Source organism: Chenopodium album, chromosome 20 (genome assembly GCF_948465745.1).
Source record: "Chenopodium album chromosome 20, dcCheAlbu1.1, whole genome shotgun sequence".
Taxonomy (NCBI): Eukaryota; Viridiplantae; Streptophyta; class Magnoliopsida; order Caryophyllales; family Amaranthaceae; genus Chenopodium; species Chenopodium album.
Genome location: NC_137853.1, coordinates 27,443,843 through 27,466,141, shown reverse-complemented (window position 1 = coordinate 27,466,141; position 22,299 = coordinate 27,443,843). Strand labels below are relative to the sequence as shown.

At 30.3% G+C, this 22,299-nt stretch overlaps 1 protein-coding gene across 1 annotated transcript; it reads left to right on the top strand.

Moving 5' to 3' along the window:
* Positions 1 to 5,036: 5,036 nt before the first annotated feature.
* Positions 5,037 to 5,750, top strand: LOC145596956 (protein FAR1-RELATED SEQUENCE 5-like). The gene has a single exon (XM_081653144.1). The coding sequence runs from the start codon at positions 5,037 to 5,039 to the stop codon at positions 5,748 to 5,750; it is 714 nt and encodes a 237-aa protein (XP_081509270.1).
* The last annotated feature ends 16,549 nt before the right edge of the window (positions 5,751 to 22,299 follow it).

The window sequence follows — 22,299 nt, the reverse complement described above, 5'->3', positions numbered from 1 at the left end:
CATATTGCATAAAGCAAAATCTACCAATATAGGACTAACAAAGCAATAATAATGACAAATATTAAACTATAATCGATGCAGTTAAACGATAGAGTTGTCGTAATTCATAACTAAATATAAACATACAAAAACATGTGTGTTTATTGATTGCCATGTACAATTTATAATTTTATTTATGCATCCAAAAATATCATTAAGCATAATTAAACACTAATACTTTCAATTTTGATTATAGTACTATTTAACTCTATTGAGAATGCAAAGGAATATGCGACAATCATTTGTACAATCGTACATAACTAATCATCTAAGAAAATCTTAAATCATTACAATTTCTTCTCACAAAATAAATGTAGCTACCATCCAATATATTGTTCAGTTGTTGAATAATCAATTTTCACCTGCAAAACACATAAAAATCACAATTAATTAATAAATAATTTTTTTTTGGTGTTTAGGGAGAACAAGAGCGAGGGTGAGAATTGATCCCAGGATCACCTGAAATCGGGAGGGAAGCTCTAACCACTTAAGTTATCTCTCACTCTCAATAAATAATTAAATCAACAAAAAAAAAAAAAAAAAAAACCATAAATTTAAAAATAAAATAAAATTGAGTACATCATAGACAAATAGTATCTTGTAGAGTACAATATCTTGTAAAGTAGAATGTCAAATCTAATATATAATTTTAGAGTCATTTTTACAACTTTTCACCACAACACTCCAAAATCCAATCTCTCAATTCTCATTCACTCCCTTCTTTTTTTTTTTTTTTTCGTGCCCCTCCAAATAACTTCCACCTATCATTTTAAAAATAAAAATAAAAAACCCTCCAAAAAAACTTTCACTATTATTTTTCTTAATAACACACACTACCCCAAAAAACTACCAACGTAGCATTTTATATTATCCAATTTCATTTTAAAAACACCAATATTACAATAATTGCACATTTTTTTTCCAAAATTATGTTTACTTTTTTTTTTTTTTTAGTTTTATCGCTACCATATATAGTTCCACTGTTTTTCTCTTTAAAAATTATTCCAATTGTTTATTATATTTTTAAAATCAGTTAACTACCTTATTATTAATTCAATAATCATCGAAACAAAAGATACATACATAATGTTTTTTATGTGACAACACGTTTTATTTATTTATTTATTTATTTTTTTTTTATTTTTTTATTTTTTTTTTTTTTTTGCGGCAAGCAAACTGGAGTAACCTCTATAACAAAAAATGCATAACCCTTATAACATTGGCGAGATAACAACAATAACACTGAACGGGTAACTCCTATAACATTGACAGTGTAACACCTATAACACTGATAAAGTAACTTCTATAATAGCTAGCTACACGGAGTACCCAACCACATAAAAGAGTCAGTTACTATATCACAAACAACTTCACGTATTTAAAATATATTATTGTTATTAGATCTTTGTAATACTATCTTCCTATAAAATATATATCTCGTGCATTTTTGCACGGGTACACTCTAGTCTATTATATAATTTAAGAGTCACTTTTCACGAGAGTCCTCCAAACCCCCAATTCTAAGCTCTCATTCACTCCCGCCTTTTTCACTTATTTAAATTTTTTATTTTTTTATTTTAAAAAAAAAAGTTACACACGTATGTAGTTTACATATAATTTACTATCCACTAACTGCTCTCTAAAAAATATCAGCCTTATCTTAATCTATTTCTAATCTCATTTCAAAAAAAAAAAAAAAAAAAAAAAAAAAGCCCACTTAACGTGCTAAGCACTGTAAGCAGTTTTAAACCTCCAGACCTCCACTTTAATTTTCAATCCCCATAAATCCATAATATACCAAACTTAAGATTACTACTACACTTATCAATACTCATACTTCATAGTAAAAAATTCTAAACAAAGACAAAATCAAATTTGGTGATATAGTAGATTATTGTATCGGGTATCTTCGGTTTTCTGATTCGGTAAGTAATCAATTCTCGCTTATAATGTTATACAGATTATTACTACATCTGTTACAAATTATGATTAGACATTTTAGTATATAACATAACCTGTAACAGAGGTAGTATGAGGACTCCCAGTTTAGTATATGATTATAAAGTTTTAATTTACAGATTATATAACGAATTATCAACGTATCATTATAATGAATGTCATCAATGCACTGATTCAGAGAAATAATGTTGGTTTTCTTTTTTTGGACAGGAAGCAATAATGTTGGTTTGATCTTTAATCACCAAACGTAGGGACAGGAAGTATGTGATTAAGGAGAGGAATTGATTTAGTTTTTTTTTTATGGGTTTTTATGTTTTTTCTTTTTTGTTTGTAGGTTTTCAACATTGACAAGCTAAGTTGCAAATTTGCAGTTAGTAGAAGCAGAGAAGAAGATTAGGCATGTTTTTTTTTTTTTTTTTTTTTTTTTTTTTTTTTTTTTTTATTATTACCTTGATTTTATCCTACCTTTGGTTTTAACAAATTTGTATTTTTCAATTTGTTTTGATTCTCCATTTTTTTTGTTGATTTTTTTTCTTCTAAATTTTACGATCTACTCTGCTAGATATTTAGTCTTTGATAATGGATTTTGTTAGTTTTCCTACTATTTTTTGTCTTTCTATCTCTTACAAGAACCGCTGATTTAATTTTTTTGCTGTTTCTGATTATGTGTATTTTGCAGGTTAAAATTCAATGTTCATACAATACATTTGGTTGTAGCTATATCAATTTTGTTAGAAGAAATAATTTTTGAAGTTTGAGAGGATTAGATCTGTAAAAATGATTATTCCTTTAACTTATTTAATTTGTATTTTATGAGATTTTATAAAGGTTAGCTTCAATCTCTTCTAATCACTTCTATTATAATTTTGTTAGGTGTTCCAATTTCCCTCCTATAAATATTCATAATAAAGATAAGACCTTTTTCTCCAAATCATTCATCTAATCAGTATGTGCCCGTGCTAATGCACGGGTTAAAACTTATGATAGGATTAAAAAAAAAAGGAAAAAAAAAAGTGAACTATTTGCAAAAGACATACATGTATTGATTTTTATCTATTTTATCTTAACATGAATTTATTTGTACTTATTAACTTGTATGTAGACATATTTTCGGTATAATTTGAACTTCAAGTAATCTGAATCTATAATATAATTTAAGAGTCACTCAATGAGGTTGCAACAAATCCCCAACCCTGAAGTAAGCATTTTTATTGAGCTGCAAAAATGATCGCGGGTAACGACATAAATAATGGGAAGGTTTTTTATTTATTTTTTTTAAAGAAAATTTTCAGTTAGTTTGATAAACCCGCAAAATTTGTATGGTATTGTATATCATTTTTTTAATCTTGTATCTATCTATCTAAACTCAATTCTTTTTTGACGATATATCTATCTAATCACAATAGTTTTCAATACTCTGCTTAGATTGCAATTGTTAAATTATGATAATTTTTGTGAATTCTTATTTACTGTACTGTATTGTTCATATAATATGAAGTAGGGCCTGTTCATATTTACTTAATTTCAGTTTAGTTCAGCTCCAATCAGTTCAGTTCAGTTCAGCTCCTAATTTCTCTCTCTCATAAAATATTCATTTCAGTTTAGTTCAGTTCAGTTCAGTTCAGCTCCAATCAGTTCAGTTCAGTTCAGTTCAATTCCAATTAGCGCAAATTATAATATGCACCCTTGTGCACACAGAACTACGTGCACCACCAATTAGCTTCTGCCACGTAGCTTCTGCTTACCTAGCTGTTCTTTCCTTATTTTGCAACGTCTTTCGCGCGTTCTTTACATTTTCAATTCCTTCCTTATTTCTCCATTTTTCCTTTTCAAATATCATTCGAAAATATTCTCTCGTCGATTTTCTCTCTCCTCTAGTTTTCTCTCATCAATTTTTTCTCTCAAATTACTTTCTCGATTCGATTTATTCAGTGCTTTTCTCACCATTGTTGATTGCTCTGTTCTTCAATCTTATTTTTGCCATGGATTTGATTTCTGTGCCTGAAGTTCTTGAGAGTGGAGGTAAGATTTCTGAATTCGATTATTTTTGTTAATTAGGTTTTTTCAATTTGATTTTTGAACAATTCATTGTATAATTAGGTTTTTTAAAGTTACTTATAATGGAGATGAGATTATTTTTAATCTTCTGTAATTTTTGATTAGATTGTGATTAATATGATTCTGCAATAGTATTTTAGTAATTTGTGATGATTTTGATCATTTGTTGATTAATTTATTCATTAATTCTTGATTTTGAACTTTCGCCTCTTTTAATTTCTTGCTGAACAATTTATGTCCAGAATTTGTTAGATATACGTATGTGTTGTTCAAAGTGTTTTGAATTTGATTGCTGATTTATGAATTTTAATGTGCTTTTGTACATTGCATAATATTTAGGTTTAATTAGTTGTATTGTTCAATTTATTAATTGATCGACTAATTAAATTATCTTCTGGAATTTATTAATTTGTGATTAATTTTATCATATTTTGATGAATTTTATGAATATTATTTGTTTATAATTTGTATTAGTCGTTTTTTTTGTAGTTTAACTATATTATGAACACTGTCATGTTATTTTTGAACCTTTATTTCATTTTATTGAACCTTTGATTCTGTATATTTTTTAATATAGAATTGTACAAGTAATTATGAACATGCTATTCTTTTATTTGAACAATCATATTCTGTTATTTGAACTATGTTCTTTTATATTTGTATTAGTCGTTTTATTCGTAGTTAAATATATTATGAACACTGTCATGTTATTTTTGAACCTTTATTTCATTTTATTGAACCTTTGATCCTGTATATTTTTTAATATAGAATTGTACAAGTAATTATGAACATGCTATTCTTTTATTTGAACAATCTTATTTTGTTATTTGAACTATGTTCTTTTATATTTGAACTATAATAATGTTGGTTATGCATTTTGTTTGTTTATTGCAGTTTATAAGTATGAAGTTGTTTATAAGGAAAGTGAAAAGTCTGAATTGCAGTGGAAACAAGTCAAAAGTGATGCGGAGGCATATGAAATGTACAATGATTATGCATTTCGGCATGGATTTAGTATTAGGAGAGGGAAAGTTCGATATGTTGGTACTTCAAGTGTTTGGAGAGGCAGAAATTATGTGTGTTCAAATGCTGGTTTGAAGGATACTTCTTCTAAGGTGCCTAAGAAGTATTCTAAGTTGGATTATCGTACATGTTGTGAAGCTTATATTGATTTTGTTATTGATGAGAAAGGTGTTTGGACTGCTGTTAAACACAATATGGATCACAATCATGCTATGATACCTGTTGAGAAAAGACATCTCCTTAGGTCTCAAAGGAAAATGCAAGGTGAGCATTTGAAGTTCATAAGTACTATGAAGGCTAGTGGTGTTAGGGTTACGGATTCTCTTCGTGCTTTGAGGAAAGAAGTTGGTGGATCTCCTAATCTATGCTACACTGTTACTGATGTTTACAATGCTTTAGCTACTGAAAAAGCTGGTAGATTAGAAGGTGGTGATTGTAATGCTTTGATCAAGTCATTTGCTGCAAGACAAGCCAAAGAGAGTGACTTTTATTATGAGTTTGAGGTTGATGGAAATCATGCGCTTTGTAGTGTATTTTGGAGGGATGGAAGAATGCGAAGGGATTATGAAGCTTTTGGTGATTTGATGGTTTACGATACTACCTATAGAACCAACAAATATGGCATGATTTGTGCCCCTTTTGTTGGTAGAATCATCATTGTATTAATGTGATGTTTGGAATGGGTTTTGTTCTTGATGAAAAGACCAGCAGTTTTGTATGGTTGTTTGAGGCTTTTATGAGATCTATGGGAGAATGTCGACACCCCATAACCTTAATGACTGATCAAGCCCCTTCAATTGCTGCAGCAATACGAGAAATTTTTTCAAGTACTCGGCACCATTTGTGCACTTGGCACCTCGGTGAGAATTCAAAGACCAATATAGGAGGGCTCAGAATATTGAAAGGTTTTCCAGAAGTATTTGATTATTTGCTCAAGTACTGTGAAAGTCCTGCTGAATTTGAACATTACTGGCCAAGGTAAGCTTTCTTTAATTTTCTTTGAACTATTTATTTTATATTTTGAACTTCTTCTGTCTTAATTTGAACTCAGATATTTACATATTTGTGGACTTAATTTTATTGAATTTAACATGACTTATTTCATTTTGAACTTTATTGTTAATTAATTGAATTTATTTTTTTAGGATTTGAACCTTTGTTTATATATGAATTAATAATTATTTAATTTCAATATGTTTACTCTTTTTGTTTAACAAGTATATATGAACTGTATGTAATATATTTTGAACTTTGGTGTTTTTTTTTTGAACTTCTATATTATTATTTTGTTTATTGGTATCTTGTTTTTTGTTTTTAATAGAATGATGACAAAATACAAGTGTTCAGAAAATGATTGGTTAAATCACTTGTATGATATCAAAGAGAAATGGTGCCCTGCTTATTCAAAGGATTATTTTTCGGGTGGAGTATTGTCATCCCAAAGGAGTGAAACAACAAATCATTCTGTTTCTAATAGATTGAATAAAACAGATGGTTTGAGTGACTTTTATAGTACTTTTCTTGATGTTATATCAGAATGGAGGAGTAAAGAAAGTAAGCAAGATTTCCGTTTTCTGAGGGGTAACTGTCATCTTGCAGTAGCTAATGTTAGTTTGCTCATACACGCTAGGGAGATTTATACTATTTCTATGTATGTGGTATTTGAGGATCAATTTGCAAAAGGTATTTCATGTTGTCAAGAGCGAAAGCATGAAGATGATGAGACTATTTGTTATTATGTTTGGAGGCCAAATAAGGACATTATAAGGCATGAAGTTACTTATGAGAAATTCACCTTTAACATCAATTGCACTTGTAAGTATTGGAGTGAGATGGGGTTGTTATGTGGACACTCTCTTCGTATATATAATATTCACTGTGTTCAAAAAATACCAGAACAGTATATAGTGAAGAGGTGGACTAAGAAGGCTATGTGTAGTCATGTTTCTGATGAAGAGCCATGTGAAGATGTTAAAGTTGTCCCTTCTGCTGTTTGGAGAGTTCAAATAGTTAGGAAGTATGTTCAGTTAGTGACATCATGTCAAGATGATCTTTTAGCAAGAAATGAAGTTGAGTATACTTTTCAAATGCTACGTGAAAAGGTGGAAAGTGTGATGGGTCCAATTCATATTGATGAGGTTAAAGTTGGTGAAGAAGCTAAAGAAGATGGTGATGAAGAAGGGTTCATAAACAATCCAAAAATAACTAGGAAGAAGGGTGAGAGGAACTACAGGCCAAAGAGTACTGTTGAGAAAGCATGTAATAAAGCTAAGGGTTGGAAAAAGAAAGTAGATAAATACAAAGACGAAGCCAGAGCTACTGTCCAAAAATTAGTTGTTGAGGTAATTTTGAACCTCTGTTCTTTATATTTGAACTTTTGTTTTTTCTTATTGAACAGCTTATAATTTTTTAAAATTTTGTAGGTTTTAGATGATGATGGAGATCCTTTGGTTTATTCACATCCAACAACACAAGGACCAAAACTCTCTGTACTTTCTAAGAAAAAGAATGTTCAGAGTACAAATAGTAAAGCTACTAACAATGCTTCTCATTCTTCATCAACAAATGTAAGTATTTTTTTTAAAAATATTTTAATTGTCTTTTTTGAACTGTTTTGTATTATATATGTTTAATTTCATTTTTTTTCTTTTAGGTTTTTGGTGATGGGTTCAGAACTGGTTCTCAAGCTTAAAATGGAAAAGGATTCAAAAATAGTAATCCTTCAACTAAATCTACTCAGCAATCTTCAGCTAATGTAATTTTTATTCTGTTTTGAACTTAAACTGTCATTCTTTTGAACTTTCTATGTTATATTTTGAATCTTTTAATTTTGTAGTTGTTTGAAGGTGAATCATCCAACAATTTTGCAAGACCTAATTCTTCTCAGCCATCCTCATCAAAAGCTTCAAATACAACTAATGTTCAGCCTTCCTCTGGAAATATTTCAAGAGCTACTCATCCATCTTTTTCAAATGTAATTTTTTTTGTTTAATTTTTTAAATTTTTTCTTGAATTTTTGTTTTATTATTCTAAATTAACTTGAATTTTTTGTAGGTTTTTGGTCAACAAGGTTCAACTAATTCTTCTCAGCCATCCTCATCAAAAGCTTCAAATTCTTTCCCAACAACTAGGCCACCTTTATCAAATGTAATATTTTTTTCTGAACTTTTTGACATTAATTTTGAAATTTTGTTTTTAGATTCTGAACTATTTTTAATTTCCTGTAGGTTTTTGGTCATCAAGCTTCAACTAATTCTTCTTAGCCATCCTCATCTAAAGCTTCAAATTCTTTTCCAACAACTAAGCCACCTTTATCAAATGTAATTTTTTTGTTGAACTTTTTGAGATTATTTTTGAACTTTTGTTTTCAGATTCTGAACTATATTTAATTTTCTGTAGGTTTTTGGTCATCAAGCTTCAACTAACTTTCCAGCGAGTGTTACTCAGTCTTCTTCAAGAAATGTATGTTTTTTTTGATATTTCTTTCATATATTTTGAACTTTTTTTTTTATTACTGATATTTTGTTATTTTTGTAGGTTTTTGAAGGTCAATTATCCAATAACTTTTCAGGACCTTATTCTTCTCAGCCATCAACATCAAAAGCTTCAAAAACCATTCCAAGAACAAATGTTCAGCCTTCCTCTGTAAATTTAACTTCTTTACTATTAATATTTTTTTACTTTTTTTTAAGATAATATATTTATATGTTTGTGTGTGTATATTTTATATTTGTTTTAGGTATCTAGACCTTAAGCTAAAAATACAAATTCTTTTTCAAGAGCTACTCAGCCACCTTTGTCAAATGTAATTTTCATATTGAACTGACAAATGTTTTTTTTGAACTATTAACTTTAAGTTCTGAACTAACCTTATTTTTCTTTAGGTTCATGGTCATCATGTTTCAACTAATTTTCCTGCAACTGGTTCTCAGTCTTCTGCAAGAAATGTAACTTTTTTGTTCTGAACTTTCTTTCATTTAATTTGAACTTTAGGCATTATAATCTGAACTATATATTTTTTTTTAGGTTTCAAGTGATTCTCAGGCTAAAAAAAGGAAGGTATCTGAAGTGAATCATAACAGAAGTTTTTGATATGAAACTAGTAAATGGGCTCAAGTAAGTGTGAACATTTTTATTTTGTATTATTGTTTTTTTGTATAAATTTTGTTTTTTTTTTAATTATTGTTCTTTTAATTTTTGTGTTTTCAGTATTTTGATGCCGGTCGCAATGCAAGGAATGAAGGGTCTCATGCTTCTGGATCTTCGAATGTTTCAAGTTATGATGCAATGTTATCAATTTTTGACAAGACAAGTAATTCATAATTTTTCAATATATTTGAACACTTTTTCATAGGTTTTCAATATGTAATAATATTCAAATTCTTATATATTTTCAATATATTTGAAAATTTTTGCATGATAAAGTTTTTGTTATTATTTTTTAATCAAATTATATATTGACAAACATGTTTTATAAAATGAACTACTAAAGATTAATTTTTGAACACAATGTTAATGTCAACATTTACTACAAATATTACATATTTATGTCAATTTCAATCCAAATTAAAAATTCAAACAACATTTGTCTTCATCAAACATCAAATTCAAACAAATTACACAAAATCACTGTCTTTTGAAATGTCAATCAATCTAAATTTTAATTCTCCTCCATTCTTCTTCTTGCTGCCATTTTCACTCTGTATCCTTCTTTGTTGGTGGGGCTTAATATTATTTCTAAACAATATTGAACTCTAAGCTTCCTTATTTGATCAACCTGAACATTAAACCCGAAATTATATAATTTTGAACACTATATAAAATTCTTTGAACATAACAAGAAAACATTTGAACAGTATTTTTGATACTCACATTATTTGCTTTCAAATCACAATTCCATTCTACCAAAGGCTCTGTTGTGTATGTTTCCATATGTTTCATCAAGTAAACACCACAATTTTTAGAATCCAAATTGCTTCTCCATTTCATCTTGATTAAATTAGTCTTGAAACTTAAGACTCTAGCAACATCGCTTCCTGTATAATCCTTTGTTCGCATAAAATATGCAAAAGATTCTAGCTGTAAAACATAAAAATATACTTTTTGAACATCTCAACTCAATATACTGAACACAGTCTAAGAAGAAATTGAACAAAAAATAATTTAGTACTTTACCATTTTTTGAGGATTATCTTCATATTTGGTAGATGCTTTGATATTCATTGGAAGCTTCCTGTTATCAATCAAATCAACTGTGGCATTGTACATGTTGATACATAGCAAGTAGAAGTGACCAAATGCAGCCACGGGAAAGAAGAATTCCCTATATTTTTTTGTGTTGGAGATACCACTGTTTGCCATTTCATAATTCAGTCTTTCAACAAAGTTCTCATGTCTTACTTCTTTTGTGGTGTTCACACTTTCACCCTTGTTTGTGCAGACAATCAACTGCAATTAACCATTAAAATAATGAATAGTTATTATAAATATAATGAACACTTGTCAAAATATACTGAACAGTTTGTAGAAAAATATTAAATAAGGTTTGAATATAGTTTTTCTTACGTATGGCATTGTGGAGAAGTAAATGCTATGTTTTTTACCTTTGGTGTTCAGAATATGAGCCCAAGCATCGATAACTGCAGTGTCCACCTCTTCATCTGTTCCAAGTGTCCTCATTTCTTCCCTATTGACACTATTTTCTCCATCATGGTACAGTACTTCACTGCCAGTACAAGAAAAAAAAATTAAGTTAAGCTTCAATTTATTATTTGAATTATATAAATAAATATTTGAACAAAGTAAATTAATTTTTGAACAATGAAATTATTTTAGAAAACTTACACTTTAGGACCTTCACTGAACGCATAATCAGATAAAGTTGCTTGCATTGCACTAACGTTTTTGAACAAATCCACATATTTAATCATGAATGGGGATTTTAGGCAAGCTGGCAATTTTGTAACTTCTCTTCGTGGTCTTTTGATTGCATCCACATCCTGTTTTGTTTTTGGTCTATTGTAACAATATAAAAGTATTGTTAGTTTTTTTGAACTATACGTATATATAACTGAACTGTATGTGAATTGCTATTGAACTTCTATTAAATATATATGCTCTTATATAGTTACCCCTTTGATTTTTCAGAAACTTGTTTTTCTTTTCCTGCTTCTTCTTTAGATCTGTAGATTTTAACATACAACAAAGACATATGAGCATATAATACAATTATTTGAACACAGAAAAATAATATAGTAAATATATCATTCAATACTTCATAAATACATATATATTTGTACTTGTTCTGATTTCATCCAAAATATTTATGCTGACTTTTTCAGCTTCTATCCTATTTGTCCAAAAAATTACAGATTCGTTACATTACTTCCAAAATATTTACATATGTTTTTCTTTTTCTTTACTACCCTACTGCCCAAAAAATTACACTTAGATGTTCAGATAGAATTACATTACCCTTGATAGTGAAAGTCCTTTGAAAGTGGGTTCCTCAAAATATCATCAAGTGTTGCATCATTGGTTTCAAATATACTGGTAAAGTCAGTGGCATCATCAAATATGTCTTCAAAAGGCACATCTGTTGACTTTCCAGGTGCATTAGCTGCTGCTATTTCAAAAGGCACCTCTTTTGCCTTTCCCTTTCCACTGATATCAGGCACCTCTTTCTCATGACCTTTCTCTCCTCTGCCTATGGTAAGTGTTAGGTCAAGAGTACTTTTCCCAACAACAGTACTCTCTCCCCCTTGATCTGCACTTTCCATTGGAGAAGGAGCAGTTGGTGTTGGAGGTGTTTGAAGTTCAAAATCAAAAGCACTTTCCACGCTATAATCCTCCCCCATCTTCTGTTTTGCTCTTTCTCTTCTTTTCTCCTTTTCTGTTTTTTTCTCAGCTTCTCTTCTTTCTGTTGCTTTTTTCTCAGCTTCCTTCTTCTCCAAATACTCTCTTTCAATCTGATCAATAGCCTTCAAGAAAGCCTCAGTTCCAAAGAAGGCCTCATCTTCACTCAAATTGGAAGCATCACTCATTCTTTTCCCAATAAGACCTTCAACACTTTTGATTATCATGTTGTTAGGGAACAGATTTTTCCCTAGCTTCAGCTTCTCAGACATTTTTGAAACACAAGTTCCCAAAGTCTTGACAATCTCCATCAAATCATCCATAAATTCCTCCTGTTTTCAATATAAAATAATTCACTTAAGTTTACAGTATTTTGAACATGCATTATAAGTTGATGAACATCAGAAATATAAAGAATGAATATGTAACTGATCTGCTTATCAAGTATTAAAGTGTTCTTTATTATTTGAACTTTATACTAAATCATTTGAACATTTATCATAACACTCTGAACAATTATAAATAAAATTTGAACAGTAAAGTAAATGGACTTAATTTAAAGTATTCTTTAATGATGTTATGACTGATTTTATAATGCATTATAAGTTGACGAAAGCATTTGAACATGTTTCATAACAATCTGAACTACTGGAAAAGAATTTTGAACAGAAAATAAAATGAACCTTGGTTGGCAAATTCTCATATGATTCAGCACTTTCTTGTTGTTGAACTTTTGGTTGTTGCTGTCCAGGTATTTGTATTCTTTCTAGCACACTTCCCAATCCAAATGTAGACTTTCCCTCTAATTTCATTCTCTCTTGAATCATATCTCTATTCCAAGCTGAAATTATTGGGTATGTCCTTGGTTGCTCAATACCTCTTTTTTGCACTCGATCACAATACAACAACTGTGCCATGACAAAAGCATATCAAAATATTATTTCCATTACGAATTTTTAAAAAAATGAATCCAAGATATGCATTAACATATTGAACAAACAAAATTAAAAACCTTGAATTTTTAACATATTAATATATTGCATTAAAATTTTGAACACTCATAAGAAAAAACCTTTAAACAAACACAGGAAAATAAGAAATTAAATTTTGAACAGTCATACAAAAACTTTTGAACATAAGAGTAAAAGTTATAATTTAAATGCTATAATAAGGCAAACACATTTTGATCATATGCCTTTTTTAATTTTGAACTAATAGGTATAACTTTTGAACATTATGCAATACAATATGAACAAAAAATATAAAACAACAAAAGTCAGAAGAATACCAACAAGAAAGGCAGTGGTCCCTTGAAAAAACCCTTGGTGTTTTGTTTCCACTCAGGTACTGTGGCAATCAGACTTTGTGGCACATATTTGCACCAATTCAATTCCTTTATTTCATCACAATCTTGAATTGAGTGTAGGAATTTGTAGTGGCAGTGAAGGTTTTGGCTTGTTTTCATCATTGAGTTCACAGCAAGCACAAGGAAATCTATTTTGAACATTTCAGTTGCCTCCCCTGTGTTCTTCTCTTTTGACTCTATGTCTGCCGTGACATGTTTCCTTCTGTGCAAAGCTTGCTGATCCCTCTTGTTCTTCTTTTCTTCCTCACTTTCATACTTCTCAAATATCCATTGTGTTCTAGGGCTTCCAGTTTTGCACCCCCACATTTCCCTCCACCTCATCAAAGGTGTCACTAACTCCAAATCTTCATCTTCTTCTTCTGCCTTCTTTGGCTCTTTTTCAGTAACAACTTTGTTACCTCTAGGTACTCCATATACAATCTGAACATCTTGTTCAGTGATCTCCACTGTTTTGTTAAGTGGCAAGTATAGAGTGCTGCTGTTTTCTTCAAAATGTTTTAACAGCCAAGCACAAAATACTGCATCATTTTGAGGCAAATTCACAGAAAGAAATGCCCCAAATCCCATATCCTCGACTGCTTGTTTTTGTTGTGGTGTTAAGTTACTTACAAACTTCATAAACTTAACATGACCCACTCTAACAGTTAGCTTATCATCTTCAACCTCCTCATCATCACTCAAATTCACTACATTGTCATCAATCAGCTCATCTTCATCAACCTTTCTCTTTCTCTTTTTCTCAATCTTCTCAACTTGTTTTCCTTTGTCCTTTTTTTGAACTTCTTCAACATTTTTCTGAACTTCTTTTCCCTTCTTCTGAACTCCCTTTTTAACAACCTTTGAAGGTTGTCCTCCTTCCTTTGCACCAGTTTTTTCTTTGATCTGAACCCCCTTCTGTGTTTTTTGAACCCCCTTTCTAATCTTCTGAACTCTGTTAAATTCTGATTCTGGAATAACCTCTGCTTCAATAGGACTTTTTTGCCCTTCTAGGGTACTTTGGCTGCGCAACACTCTTGTTGTTGTAGGTGTTGTGTTCTTCCTTTTTTTTGTAGCTACATGCTTCCTTCTCCTGTTTAAATTATTTATATAAGTTAAAAAAATATTTACATTTATGTATTTAAATGAACATTACACTATAATAAAATGATCAAAAACATATTATATTTTACCTAGGCTTTGGCTGACTATTATTGTCACCATTGCTTCCATCTGGTTCAGAATTTCCTGTAGGTTGTTCAATATTGGGCTGACCATTATTGTCACCATTGCTTTCATCTGGTTCAGAATTTCCTATAGGTTGTTCAATATGTCCTGTAGGTTGTTCAGGAATTCCTGGTTCTTCAGTTGGGACCACAGAACTTGTTTGAGGTTGAACAGGATTTCCTTGTTCTTCTGTTGGGACCACAGAACTTGTTTGAGGTTGAACAGGATTTCCTTGTTCTTCAATTGGGACCACAGAACTTGTTTGAGGTTGAACAGGATGATTTCCTTGTTCTTCAGTTGGGATCACAGGACTTTTTGGAGGTTGTTCAGGATTTTCAGAATTTGGTTGAGGTTTTTCAAAATTTCCAGGTTGGAGTTCAGAAGTTCCTTTGTGTAGTTCAGAACTTGTTGATGAGGGTACAGAAGTTTCTGATTGTTTTTCTGATGGGATTTCAGACATTTGTGGAGGTACATCAGAAGATTTTTTTGGTTCTTGGTGTTCAGTGGGTTGGGAGGGTAGTTCAGATGTTTTAGGATGTTGTTCAGATGTTTCATGGGGCTCTCCAGCATTTGGACTGTTAATAAAGTAAAATTACAACAAAATTAACATATTATATGAATATAAACTAAATTTTATATGAATATAAACCAAATTTACATATTATTTCTGATTAATATTTTACTATAAACTAAATTTGTAGGTGTTCAATTATTATTTTTTGTCATTCAAATGTATTTCATGGGTTGTTCAAAAAAATATCCAAACATTATCATAATTCATCAATATACAATTAAATATAGTTATAGTATTGTGGGTTGTTCAGTGCTTTTTTTTTATTGTTCAAAATTTTTTAAAGGGTTTTCATCTGAAAACTTAATAATTAATTATTATCTATAATTCCATTACAAAGTGAAATGAAATATGTTCAGTGGCTATTCATTGTTGTTCAAAAGATTTTTGTGGGTTGTTCAAAAATATATCAATACATAATTAAAATTGATAAACATGCATGCATATATACAAACATAAATGCAAAATTCTGGGTTGTTCAGTGTTTGTTTTTTATTGTTCAAAATTTTTTAAAGGGTATTCATCTGAAAACTTAATAATTAATTATTATCTATAATTCCATTACAAAGTGAAATGAAATATGTTCAGTGGCTATTTATTGTTGTTCAAAAGATTTTTGTGGGTTGTTCAAAAATATATCAATACATAATTAAAATTGATAAACATGCATGCATATATACAAACATAAATGCAAAATTCTAGGTTTTTCAGTTGAGTATTTATAATTCTTCTTCAAAAAAATAACATATATTCACATTGAACAGGAATCATATGAATTAAAAGTTCAAAATATACCTGTTTGATGGACTTTCTGAAATTACTTCGTTTAATTCTTGCAAAATTTTGTGATCAACAATTGGACTTGCTTTTATATCTTCCAATTTCTTCGTTTTTGGTGTTTTCGTTTTGAACATCTTACTTAATGTCCTGTTCAACAAAATTTTGTATCAAATTATTTTTCAATTTCAAAAATTAGGGTTTAAATTGCTCGTTTTGTTAATAATTAGAACAAAATATTACTTACATATTATCGTCTTCATCATCAGACGAACTTTGTTGCGATTTTCTACAAAAAAAAAAAAAACAAAATTATATCTATTATTTAACATTTCAAAAAATTAAACAATAAAAAGTTAACAAATTTATCAAAATCGAGTAAAAATTAAAGTTATTGGAGAGATTTTCACCTTTTTGAAGGTGTTTTCGGTGAATCTTCTTCGTTCGCCATGGAATTGCAGTAGTTTTTAGAGAGAGAAATTTAGAGTTGAGTGAGAAAAATGAAATGAGGAGAGAGAATTGCAAATGAATTAATTAGACGAAGCTTTATAATTCATGAGAAGAGAGAGAATGTTTTAAAATGATTAAAAAAATAAAGTGGCCGTTTGAAGAAATAAAACGGTTATTTTTTTTAAAAAAAAACTGAAAACGGAACTCCATTTTTTTATTCTGGGTTGGGCGTGTTTTTCGTTTGGGCTGTGTTTATTGGGCCGCGTGTGGGATGGAGCATGTAGTTTACTGTGCACCATGGTGCATAGAATACCAATTGTCCAATTAGTTCAGTTCAGTTCAGTTCAGCTTAGTTCAATAAATGTGAACATGCCCGTAGTAATTAGAAAGTAGGCCTCTATTTTTACAATGAAGCAAAAACATTTTTTAAAAAAATCTTCCACTTGGCTTCTTCCTTCATAATGATTGTAAACCACTCTGTTCAATTGTGAATAAAATAATACTGCTGATCATAAACGCAATATAATAGAGATAAATGAGCATAAAAATAAAACCAATATAAGGTGAAAAATTGACATTAATCTAATCTAGGAAAATGGGAAACAAATAACATGTATTGGTATTGGTTGTATAGACTTCGGCCGTTCGACAGATTCATAATTCATACTAATCCTCTATACCGGCAAAATCAGAAAAAAAAAATTAAAGCAATACATAAATAAATTTGACTAAAAATATACTCATAAAAAATATTAACAGTGCCAAAAACTATAAAGGTGAAAAAGACGGTAAAATAGGAGGAAACTTACCGAGTTGCATTCAACTGTATCAAAAACTACAAATCTCAAACTTTTAACTTTTTAAGCTAACTAAAATACTAAATATCTGTGTGAATTTATGTAAAACTAAGAATTATGTAATTAGACATCGTAAACTCGTCATTTATATAAAAGATACTACATACTTGTATAAAATATCAAAGTGTCATACTTTATACTTCATTCTACTAAGTTACCTTTGGATTTTCTGTTGATATGGGTGATTGAGAAAAGTTGTTCTGTAAATTAAGCATTATAGTGGTGGGGCGGCCTAATCTGGAAAAGAACCCCTACTTATTTGATGGCGAGCCCAACTTCAATTATCACACGGGTAATTTTAGTACAGGAATGATAGTATGCATATGCAAATGGGGGAAATTTTAAGAAATTATAAACTATGAAAGAAGTGAAAAGAATATTATAAAGAAAAAAGAAGATATTAACCATCATTTATTTTGATTTTATCAAAGTATAAAATCCCAAAAAATTGAAGATGTATTCAGTTAATGGATTAGTTTTGCAGTTTTATCATTAATCATTTCATGGTAACTGCTACTTGCTACACGCCACACATGTAATTAGGCAATTTTTTTTGGTTTTTTTGTATTTTTTTTGAAATTTAAATTAGTTTATTTTGTTGGAGGGATTTAGATTTAGGTGGGATTGAATGAGAAAGCAGGATTGGGTATTTGTTGCAACCTCATTGAATCAACTCTGAAACTATATTATAGACTAGATTGTGCCCGTGCAAAATGCACGGGATATGTTAGAAAGATATTAAATATGAAGTATATAATATAAGAAAAAATATATATGTTTAAAATACTGGAAGTTGAATTTGATATTGTAACTTAGACCTCGTTCATTTGAACTGCTCTGGTTTGTTGTGGACTTGTGGACTTTAGTTATGTTGTATTGAGTACTAATAATCTGCTGACACTTGTTATGCTTGTTGACACCTGCTTTGCTCTGCTAAAATCTGATGTATGTTCTCTGCTCTGCTAATTAGAAGCTCAAAAGAATAGGGTCTTACTCTTATATTGTCGATAGCCACGCAATATGACCAACTATTTTAGGGTGTACTTTGTCAAAGCTATAGAGGTTACCCGTTTGGTGTTATAGGGGTTACTTGGCTAGTGTCATAGGGGTTATTTCATCAGGCTCTATAAGTTCCTTTGATATTTTGCGAGCAAGGTCAGTCACGCAAAAAACGTGCTGCACATTTTTTTCGTTTTGATGATTGAGAAGTTGAAGTTGTTTAGAGTGTAGTCCTTAAAAAATGCATATAATTAAAGGGTTAGTGATTTTGAGTGTTATGGTGAATTTTTTATAAAGGAACTTTATACACGTTGTCGGTGGCCACGCAATTTGGCCAACTATGATGAGGTTTACTTTGTCAAAGCTATAGAGGTTATAGTGTCATACAGGTTACTCGATTAGGTCATAAGGGTTATTCCATCAATGCTTTAGGAGTTACTTTGATATCTTGCAAGTAATTATTCAGTGAGGCCAGTCACGCAAAAAGCGTGCTGCACATTTTTTGTTTTGATGATTAGAGAAATTGAAGTTGTTTAAAGGTAGGTTTTAAAAAAAGCATATAATTGAAGGGTTGAGAAATTTGATTGATATGGTGAATTTTTGATAAAGCAACGGTATACTCGTGTTAATACATGACATATTATACTATGTACAAAAAAATACCACAAAGTGAAATGTTAGTAGTAGTCCCTTGAAAATAAAAAAGAAAAAAGAAAAAAGTAGGATGGGTAGTTATTGATTTTTGTATTTAAAAGTTAAAAAAAAATAAATAAAGTGGTGGGGTGGGTAGTTATTAGTGGTTTTTTTAAAAAAAAAAATAAATAAATAAAAAAAAAAAACTAAATGCATGAGAGTTGAGGGTTGAGGTTTTGGAGAAACCTCATTCATTTACTCTACAATTATAATATAGACTAGAGTGTACCCGTGCAAAATGCACGGGATATATAAGAAAATATATATTTTAATGTGGAAAGTTGATTTTGATATGTTGTAATTTAGACTTGAGCTGTAATGGTCGGTTTTGGACGGGTCGGTTATATTGAACCCTAATTAACTCTGTTGTATTGAGTATTAATAATAATCGTATTAATAATGTGCTGACACCTGATGTGCTATGCTAAACGTGTTGGTCAAACTGTAACACTTATTAAACATGGAGGGAGTAAGTATTCTTTCAATTGTAGTTCGTATTTTACACTTTAGTACATACTCCCTCCGTCCCTTAATACAATGCCTCTTTTGAGTAGTTATTCCTCACATAATGAAGAGAAAAAGGCATTGTATTAAGGGATGGAGGGACCGAGGGAGTAGTAAAAAGGATATATAGGAAAATCGAAACATTACATGGTACCCCGTATAAGGCATAAAAGCAAAATAGTTGCCACCCAAATTTGGTGTTAAACGAAGCATATGCATAACATGAAGTTTGTGAATGAAACAACATAATATAGTTGCTGAAACCCCCCCAAAAAAAAAAACATCAATAAGTAATACTTTTAATTTCAAACATAATAACCATTAATTCAACAAAGCAAACAAAAACTACTACCCCGTATTTTTGGCGGTTGAATAGGAAAAATGTGAAACTACTCGCAAAATAAAATTCCGATTTTATGAGGTCGATTTCTGAGAAATCCGGGATCAACACAAATACACTACAGCATATATTAAAAGTATATCATCATAAGATTTTAAAAAAAATCTAAATATACTGAATATCATATAACAATATTCACTCCTATCTTACTAATTAAACATCATAGAAACGCAAAATTGATATTTTTTTTTTTGACGAAAAATTGATTTCTAATCTACTCCCCGGCTTACATAAAAAAAGGAAATTTTGTGAAAAAACCAATTATAACAATTATTTTGTGGGAAAAAACCTTATAAAAATTTTTTGGCAAGGAGAAACCAGATTGTAAAATATTTTTGTTGAAAACAACCTGATATCTCTAATCACTAATTTTCCCTTAATTCTTCTAACTAGTATGTGTCCGTGCTAATGCACGGGATATAATTAATGATAGAATTATATGTATCTTTTAGGTGAACAAAAGTAGTTGACATCAAATTAAACCCCATAAGCCAAATAATAATAATAATAATAATAATGGTTTCAAAAATAATAATAATAATAATAATAATAAGGGGGATTTTTCTGTGTGGATGGCTACACCGCGTGGTAGGGGTACTTGAATGACTCAGTCATGGGTTACTCGAGTTACTCCTGACCGAATAACACCTAACCAAACCCCTGACTGAGTAACTCGAGTAACGCCTGACCGAGTAACCCCTCAAGTAACCCCAGACTGAGTTGTCCCTAAAGTAACCCCTGACTTAGTAACCCTTAAGTAACCCCTGATCAAGTAACTCGAGTAACATAACCCTGACAGAGTAACTCAAGTAACCCCTGATCGAATAACTCGAGTAACCCTTGACCGAGTAACCCCTCAAGTAACTCCTAACTGAGTAACCCCTAACCGAGTAACTCGAGTAACCTCTGACCGAGTAACTTAACGCTGATCGAGTAACTCGAGTAACATCTGACCGAGTAACTTAAGTAATCCCTGATCGAGTAACTCGAGTTACCTCTGACTGAGTAACTCAAGTAACCCCTGACTGAGTAACCCCTCAAGTAACCCCTAACCTAACCCCTCTAGTAATCCATAACCAAATAACTCAGGTAACCCCTGACCAAGTAACTCGAGTAACCCCTCAAGTAACCCTTTATCGAGTAACCCCTCAAATAACCCCGGCCCTGCCACATATAAAAATTTGTCTAATAAGAAATTTTTCTAGTGCATAGATTTTAAGAAACATTATTAATACAATAATAGAGTCTTGAAATCTATACATATGATCATATAAAGCGACCATAGATTGGAGACATATAATCATATGTATATACTATATTGATTTGGTACTTTGTATATCATAAGACATTAGCATATAGAAACAAATAGTTTTTCCTACTCTGTTGGTCCATGTGCTGAAGTGCAAGAGTACTTACTGATAATATAAACACAATCTTAGTTAAAATGAATTAATATCATAAGCATAGATGGACAAACAGTATTTCCTACTATGTTGATCTTATCTAAGTGGAAGAGTACTTTTTTTAACAAATATAAACACAATCTTAGTTAAAATCAATAAAACAAAAGGACAATTAGCATCCTAAACTCATAACAAATCAGCCACTTTAAATATGAATTTTACTTTTTAAATTACTAATAAGAATGTAGGAAGCCATAATTATTACATTTACATGAATAAGTATCGACTATAAATAATCTATCATATAATAATAATGACCCCCCAAAAAAAAAATTACAATTGTTAGTTGGTTTGACCACGATAACTAAATCTTCAAACCCCCCTCTATACTTTTTAAGCTTATGTTGCTGATATGCCTTTTGTAGTTGTCATGCTTCCCATGCAGTGATAGCTAAAACAAAATTAATCACAAACTAATAGAGTACAAATTAACAAAATTCAATTACATATACACTACGACATACTTCGTATCCGAAGTATAATCATATGAGCTTATGTTGCCGACATGCCTTTTGTAGTTGTCATGCTTCCCGGGCAGTGATAGCTAAAACAAAATCAATCACAAATTAATACAGTACAAATTAACAAAATTCAATTACATATATACTACGACATACTTCATATCCAAAGTATAATCATATGAATATATGATTAACAAAAGTTGTTTGATAAAGCACATACGTGTATAGTGTATTGCATGCTGAATTAGCACGTGCATACTAATAGTCTAATACCTTGCTTGCTTGCTATACTCTAAATGGAATAAAAACGAAGAAAAAAAAAAGCATTTGATTAAATTGACCAACAAACATTTAACACTAAATTATAGATCCAAAACAACATGTAATCTCAAATTCTCAATATGCTTTTTGTACAATCCTCAATCTTCCCCTAATGAACCGATTTATATGTAATCTGGCAAGACTAAAATTGTAGTTATAACCCTACGTAGTACTCTTAGTATTGTAACCACCATATATACTTCTCACAAAAATACTACTATACAAACCCACTAATTATAAATATAAGAAAATATAGTAGAAAAAACCCCGTCATACTTCTCACGAAAACACTACAAACCC

Excerpts from the sequence above, each read along its gene's own strand:
- LOC145596956 (XM_081653144.1), top strand. The coding sequence starts at position 5,037 with ATGTACAATGATTATGCATTTCGGCATGGATTTAGTATTAGGAGAGGG.